The sequence below is a fragment of the Pteropus alecto genome, unplaced genomic scaffold, assembly GCF_000325575.1.
Source record: "Pteropus alecto unplaced genomic scaffold, ASM32557v1 scaffold137, whole genome shotgun sequence".
In the NCBI taxonomy this organism is placed as follows: Eukaryota; Metazoa; Chordata; class Mammalia; order Chiroptera; family Pteropodidae; genus Pteropus; species Pteropus alecto.
Window position 1 is genome coordinate 469,108 of NW_006440135.1, and position 7,486 is coordinate 476,593.

At 47.4% G+C, this 7,486-nt stretch overlaps 2 protein-coding genes across 3 annotated transcripts in view; one reads left to right on the top strand and one right to left on the bottom strand.

Moving 5' to 3' along the window:
* MTRR (5-methyltetrahydrofolate-homocysteine methyltransferase reductase) overlaps positions 1 to 7,486 on the bottom strand; it is a gene marked incomplete at its 3' end in the record, with an annotated part of 37,418 nt that overhangs the window by 23,334 nt on the left and 6,598 nt on the right. The window lies entirely within an intron of this gene.
* FASTKD3 (FAST kinase domains 3) overlaps positions 47 to 7,486 on the top strand; it is a 13,192-nt gene continuing 5,752 nt past the window's right edge. The window contains exons 1-6 of one of the 2 annotated variants that reach the window (XM_015593409.2): positions 47 to 463; positions 971 to 2,432; positions 3,063 to 3,148; positions 5,095 to 5,269; positions 6,350 to 6,422; positions 6,758 to 6,872. In XM_015593409.2, the coding sequence (XP_015448895.1) occupies positions 1,004 to 2,432; positions 3,063 to 3,148; positions 5,095 to 5,269; positions 6,350 to 6,422; positions 6,758 to 6,872 (1,878 nt within the window). In that variant the 5' untranslated portion in view covers positions 47 to 463; positions 971 to 1,003. The remainder of the gene's footprint in view (positions 464 to 970; positions 2,433 to 3,062; positions 3,149 to 5,094; positions 5,270 to 6,349; positions 6,423 to 6,757; positions 6,873 to 7,486) is intronic. The other variant, XM_015593411.2, reaches the window with a different exon arrangement.

The window sequence follows — 7,486 nt, forward strand, 5'->3', positions numbered from 1 at the left end:
TAGGTGTCCGCGCGACTTTGAGCTCAGATGCCTGCGCTCGTCACGCGCGGGCCGGCGGCTTCGCTGAGGCGCCCGCTGCCCAGGCCCGCCCCGCTCTTCTCAGGCCCCCGCGCCCGTCCGGGACTGCAGCGCGGTCCTCGGGGCTCCCCGTCCCCTGCGTCCTGCACGTTCGTCTGTTTGGAGCGGGCGCCCACCTTCCCCCGATCGACCTGCGTTGTTTTATCTTTTTCGCCTTTTGCTAAATTAGACCATCTTTTGCCTCCGTCGTAGCCAAATCTTAGCTCCTAGGGGAATCCAAAAGCTCAGGGCCCTTTAAGCGCGTTTTGTTGTTGTTGTTGTTTTAATCCTTGCTTTACGTTGATCTGTAGGAATTTTGGCTACTTTACCTGTTACCTTGAGTATAGTCGACCTTTGAACAGCTCAGGAATTGGAGCACCAAAGCGCCCCCCACTTCAATAATCTGGTATAATTTTTGACTCCCCCCAAACTGAACTATAGTGGGCCCTCTGCATGTGGGACTCAAAACCGATGACGGAAAACATTTAATCAAACAGTTCCTTCCACCAGCCAACTTCCAGGAGGCCTGAGTTCTGTCTAGGCTCCAGGCGCGTTTGAATCCCGGCTATGACACTTAACTAGCTGTGTAAACGGGCTAAAACCATTTCTTTGTACTCCAGTTTCCTCACCTATGAAATGACAAAAGTCATGAATTCATTGTGCTGTTAGGAGCATTAATTAACTTAGCACGTGTAAACCACAAGAATGCCTGGCAAATAATAGTGATGATTATTGTTAGATGCCAGCAACTTTTCTAAGCTTTAGGTTGAGGATTCTCTGCCCTTCTGGTACTTTGTTTTAGTGGGAAATATTTATTAATCATGTCTTTAGGGTACTCATCCTTGATAAGCATTGATGTTGAATGAGTCATGTTCTCAATATGTTTGACCATGTTTTTTATTCCTTAATTTAGTTATAAATCAAGAGGAGTTGCAAATCTGATGGCATGGCTTTAATTACCTTGCGGAGGAACCTCTGTCATTTACCTGATTTTCGGATGCATGGAGCTCTGGCTGCTCTGAGAAGTCAACCTGTAAATCATGTTCACAAGGTAGCCAAGAAGCGTCTGTGTCCACGGTCCTGTCCACTACACCCTGGGCCTTTCAAGGTCAGGTTCCATCATGCCCGTCGTAAGGAGTTCCATTCAGAAAATGGAAATGACCTTCGTCCAGTTGGTGAGGCAATGTTCTCTGATCGGGACAGTTTTGAACAGAATCTTGAAAACATGGACGAACAGGTATTTTACAGGAGCCTGAGCAACTTCACCTCATCCGAAGAAGTGCTGAGTTTTCTAAGCACGCTGCAGACTTTGCCTGACGCTCTGGCAGCAGGAGCCTTACAACGGATTTGTGAAATGGAAAGAAAAGCAGAAGCTCACAGGCTCCCTAAGGAGATACTAGAGAATCGTGTCTTTCAAGCTCTATGCGTTCAGTTTGAACAGGAACCCTCGAATCTGTCAAACACTGGTTTGGTGACTGCTTTGCAAGCCCTGACTCTGCTGTACGTGGATCCCCAGAGTAGCTTGTTACTGAACCTGGTGGCAGAATGCCAGCGTCGTCTCCAAAGGGGTGGCCTGGAGGTCCACAATCTTTGCGTCCTTGGGGAAACTCTGATTAAACTACAGGGTCCAGAGAGCACGACATTAGACCTGATTATATATCAACTGCAAGGTGAAAAATTGGAAAACTTTGCCCCCGAGGATATCGTGGCCCTTTATAGGGTACTGCAGGCGTGCGCTGAGAAAGCAGACCAACACCAGGCGTTTCTCAGCAGGATAAACAACTTTTCTCTGTCACTAGTTCCCAACCTGAGTCCTAAATCGATAAGCCAAGTGCTCACTGCTCTCGTGGCTCTAGATCAAACGCAGGCACTTCCTCTGGTTCTAAAACTGGGTAAATACGCTGTGAGGCACATCCCTCATTTCACCAGTGAAGAGCTCGGGAGAGTCTTGGACGCTTTCATATACTTTGGGCACCATGACAGATTTTTTACAACAGCCTTGGAGCAGCGTGTCGCTTCACTGTGTCTCACTCTGGCCCCCGAGGCTGTCAGCAGGGTCATGGAGTACTGCAGCAGAAAACAGATTCTTTCCCAACCCATCCTCAACGCAGTGGCAGAAACTTTTGTTTGCCAAGCAGAAAAATTTTCGCCTCGTCAGGTTTCTGAGTTGATCGAACCATTTGGAAAACTCAATTATTTGCCACCAAATGCCTCTGCTTTATTTAGAAAGCTAGAAGATATCTTATTTGCTCGTTTTAATTCTTTTCCTCCGAAAACACTATTGAAACTTCTCCACTCATGTTCACTTATCGAACGCCATCCAGTCAACTTTATGGCAAAAATATTCAGCCCTTATTTTCTTCAACAGCTGCAAGGTGAGTTGGTTATCACTTCTGAGAGTGGAAAAATTAACCCTTGAACTTGTGTTTTCAAGTCACACATGTACTTACGCTTCATCGTGCTTTTTCCTTCCGTCGTAACCTAAAGAAGACGTAACCTGAAGTCGCAGATGCTGGTGTTCACGCAGAGTTAAAGAATGCTAGAATGTGCTCGAGAGAGGAAACGGTTTGGGGCAGACAGACTCTGCTGTCCTAGCTGAGAAACCGTATACTTGGGGGACTGCCGGTGGCAACGGCAGCAGTCACAGCAACGTCAGAATCTCTGTGACAGAGCCACCATTCCTCATTTATTTACTTTTTATTTAAGAGGATGGTGTTCATGTTAATTCAACACCACCAAATATGTTGAAAATCTGGATCTTTGGATCTTAAAATCCCACTAATCCAACTGACATCTTTTGTCCCTCTTTACATGCTCTAGTTAGGACCTCGAGTTCTCCAAGGTCAACGTGAGATCGCACCGATGGCGGGAAGAAGGCACCGTTAATTCTAACATGTTCTCTTCTGAGTGTCGTTTAAGAGTGCCTTGTACATTCTGACTGTTCCGTTCTCATCACATATGTCAACATTTGAACTTAGCTATGACTGGGATGCTTTCTGTTTCAGGCGAGGAATCATGTTTGGACAGACTGAGCCTCGCACAACTGACCCAGCTCCTGCTGACCTCGCTCCTAGAGTGCCCTTTCTATAAGGTAAAAGCGTGAGCTGTGTTGCTCTATTTCCCCATGAGGGCAGTGCCCCCGCGTCCCCGACACCTCTTCAGCCCCTTCTGTTTTGATCCGTCTCAGTAACGTCCTTAGAAAGCAGATCTTCCATTCATTCAGAGTTTGTGGTCACCAGATAGCCCTTCTCTGATAAACCGACCCCACTCCTGTGCCTTGTCCTTGGAGGACCCCCTTCCTGGCTCGTGAGATTTCTTGGGAGGTTTTATCAAGTGCTGCGGGCACATGAGTCACAGTCCGCGGAGAGCCACGCTGAGGGCCTCAGCACTCCTGGAGCTGTCGGGCGTGACAGTGTGATGCTGGACTCCGCTCGCACCTGACAGTTCAGTGGAGCTGGAGTGTGTGTGTCCCAGCAAGCACGCCAGAGGCCGGCCTGGTTAGGACCAGAAGCGGGTCTCCAGACGGGCTCGCCCACCTGGACCTCTGCACCTGCTGGCCCCCCACACCTGGTTGGCCTGCATCTGAGGGTAGCTCATTTTGGAGTAAGGTATAGGGTTGGAAAAATAACCATAACCACGACCCTCTTAAACCGGCTTAAATAGTACCGAGCCCACAAATCAGAGTCACCGCTGCGCTCCCATCCCTGCATCAGCCGCAGCGTTTATGCCAAATGCACACGGACGCAAACGCCGTCCAGCTTCTCTCTCTCCATGAAATGAGACAGGTGCGGTCACTCTTATGCTCAGTACATCATCAGTGTCCCTCAGAGCGACACCTGAAGATCGAACGCTTTCTTTTTTAAGAGTGGCATGACAGAGCGGGGTTTTGTCCCCCTGCCCTGCCGTGACAAACCTTAAAGTTTCTTCCTGCGTCTGTCTCTCTCGGCGGTGCTGTAACAAACATCCTCGCGTATCCTTCACCTCTGTTTTCTCAGTCTGGAGGCTGGATTCATTCTCAGGAAATACTGACAGATTTTTTCCCCCAAGAGTTGTAGATTTCACATTTTCCCAGCAATGAATGTGGCTATGTCCCTTCCCCCCACGTCACTGCAGTGTGTTATTAGTCCCTTTAGTTTCTGTCATTCAACTCAATGAAAAAGTATCACGTCACATGTTTACAGTATATTTTAATGAGTAACAATGAAGTTGAGCGTATTTTCAAATGCTTATTGTTCATTGACATTCGCTGTGAATTGTCTTTGTGTCCCCTAACTTATTCCTGTTACGTTCTTTTTCCTTTTTTCTATAAATTATTGTAAAACAGATATTAACTATTAAGTACGTCGCACATATTTCTTTCTGGCTTGTAGTTTTTAGGGATTTTTTTGGCTTAATTTAATATTTATGATGCCTTTTTGCTATACTGAGATGTTTAAGTTTTCTGTAGTCAGACCTACTTGTCTGCTATGCCTTCCAAGTTTCCTAGCTTGCTTAAGACTATTTTGGCACTCTTTAATAAGATATTTTACTAAATTTTAAAAAATACTATTTTTCTTAATATACTTAGATCTTCAATCCACCTGGGGTGATTATACTCTGTGATGGTAGAGACCTCTGAGTTCTCTTCCAGGTGGATAACCAGTTGCCAGTGCTGTTTCTTACACAGCTGTTCTTTTCTTAGTAAATCGAAATGTCACCTTCGTCACATTTTCCACCATTCAAACTTCGCAGAGTGTCCTTAAGGCCCTCAAAGCAATTCTGGGAGTTCCAACGATGTTTTTTTCTTCTTTCCTTTCTTTCCCTCCCTCCGTCTCTCCTTTCTCACGGTGACCATTGACTACTTTTAAGAAACATTTAAAAGACATTCTGAATTATTGCACTCGAACTATAGCAAGAATATTTTGCATTGTCATTTCGAGACGGGCATTTGTCCTGTGTCCTGGGACTGTGCTATGCCTGTAAAGGGGTTTTGATCAGACCTTAATTCTCGGGGCCTCCATTTCATTTTGTTCCCATGTTTGTACATATGATTTTTAGGGTCCAAAACTTCATCCTAAATATCAAGTGAAATCGTTTCTGACTCCGTGCTGCTCCCTGGAGACGCCGGTGGATTTCCAGCTTTATAAGTCTGTGATGGTCGGACTGATGGACCTTCTAGGGGCCAGGCTGTATTTTGCTTCGAAAGTGTTAACGCCCTATTGTTACACAATAGGTGAGTCGTGGGCAGCTCTGTCGTTTGCCAGACCTGAGCGTGGGCTGTCACTGGGAATATGTGGGACTTGGTGGCCACCGAGGGTCTGAAAATGCATGACGGACCGGGTGCTTCCTTGGGGCATAGCAGGGCTGCGGGGTCCTGTCTGTTTGGGGTCCCCGTGTTACCCACGTGGCAGTGGAATGTCTTTGGGCCGATTTTAACCGTTTTCTGCTCACTTCTCATCTGTCAGATGAGAGACTCACATGAGGACGAAGTGATGTGGGGACACCTGGAGCACAGTGAGTGCCGTCACTGTCAGCTGCCGCCGCACTCTAGGCCACTGCTATCCATTAGAGCAGCCACCAGGACATGCGGCGACTTACATTTAAATTAATGAAAATTTTAAAGATTCAGAGTTCAGTTCCTGCTTGCACTAGCCACCGTCCAGATGCTCAGTAGCCACAAGTAGCTTGTGGCTGCCGAGTTGGACAGCACAGGTGGCAACGTTTCCATTGTCACAGAAATTCTGCTGGACAGCGCTTACTGGAGAGGCCAAGACCTTCTGCCCTTAGTTGTAAAAAAAAGGATGAATATAAAATCAACTTGAAGAACACCGTGCTTCATAGGCTTCGGGTGGTCACCTCTCCCTCCCCACCTCTAGGCCTCCACTTACAGAAGGCGAGGAAGGGGGCGCCTGCCCGTGCCTGGAACCACGTGTCGGGGTGCAAGGCCCTTCCGTACCCGGGACGCTCTGGGGGCACTGGTGATGAAGGGGTCCAGGTGCGCGGGTGTCTGACTTTAACTTAGGGGGCTTTCTTCGCTGTCTGGATCGAAGGATTCAGTTGTGTGCAGGGTTCTTGTCAAAGCCCAGTAAGCTGAGAGACACCCCCCGTTTGGTGTGGTCGAGCCTCCTCACTTTGGGGCGACTTGGTTGACCGTGTTCGCCGTTAAGTCAAAATTCTCACCATTGTCCGGTGTGGTCATTACTTTGCAGCCTTCAGCCAGTTGGTTAGTGCAGTGTGGAGGAATTCAGAACGAGGACAGGAAGGTGGTGTTTGAGAGGATGTCACACGAGGGACTTTTCCTTTCTTCTCTCAGCAGATGTTGAAATTAAATTAGATGAAGAAGGATTTGTCTTGCCACTTACAGCTGACGAAGATGTCCACAGGAGGTAAGGCCCCTGTCGCCGTTTGTGTTGCAGAACGTGTGACGGGTAATACCCAATGACCGTTTTCTTAGGAACGTGAGAACAATAGTCCTGATTCTGGAAATTAAAACAGTACTTGGCAGCATACCAGTTTTGGAGATTCCTTGTAACAATTTATGAACCTCAGTATTAATAAAATTCAGGGCTGTTTCAACAGATTAAAGGATAACACATTCGTGACTCATTCGAAAATAGTATTGGCCGCTAGGAATAAGCAAATCCCAAATAGACTCTGGCAACTAAAAACATGTAAGTACTTTGGATTGTTTCAGAAGTTCAGTTTCTCCCTTGCTTTTCAGGATAGCACTGTGTATTGACGGTCCGAAAAGATTTTGTTTGAACAGCAGACACTTGCTGGGGAAGGAAGCGACCAAACAGAGACACCTGCGCCTGCTCGGCTATCAGGTGGTTCAGGTACGCCTCCCTCCTCCTCTTCCCCCAGAGCAGTAGTTCACATTTGCTTTCTCCGGGGTACTAAGTGGTCTGCCAGCCAACAGGACCAAGGCTGTCCATGCTCACTTTGTTAATTAAGCTCAAATCTCTTGATTTACATTTTGAAACACAGAATTTTCAAACTTTCAGTGTCCCTATGTTCTCTGTAGGCTATGCTTAACTCTGCTTTTGGATTACTAAGTTATTGGAATATCTGTTTTAATTTCTCTGATTTAATAAAAATGGACACGACAGCTCATACCAACACCAAATGTTTAAGGCCTTTTTTGAGTTTACGTCACAAATCACCTAAGGCGGCCTTGTGGGAGGAGCCACAGTGGAGGGACATGGAGCGTCCCCAGCTCTAGGCGATCCAGCAGTCTGTCTCTGCCGCCCTGTCTGGGTGCTTCTTCCTCTCCACCTTGTACACCCCCAGATTGATTTTCCTAAAACGAGCCATGCTAGCGTTTGCTCAGGACCCTCACTGTCTGACCCCTGCAGGACAGAGTCAGCTGCTCAGCACTCCGGGCCCTTGCTCGGGGCTCTGTGGTCGCTCCCCTTCCCTGAGAGCCCTTTTTTCCCCTTGCCTCCACCCT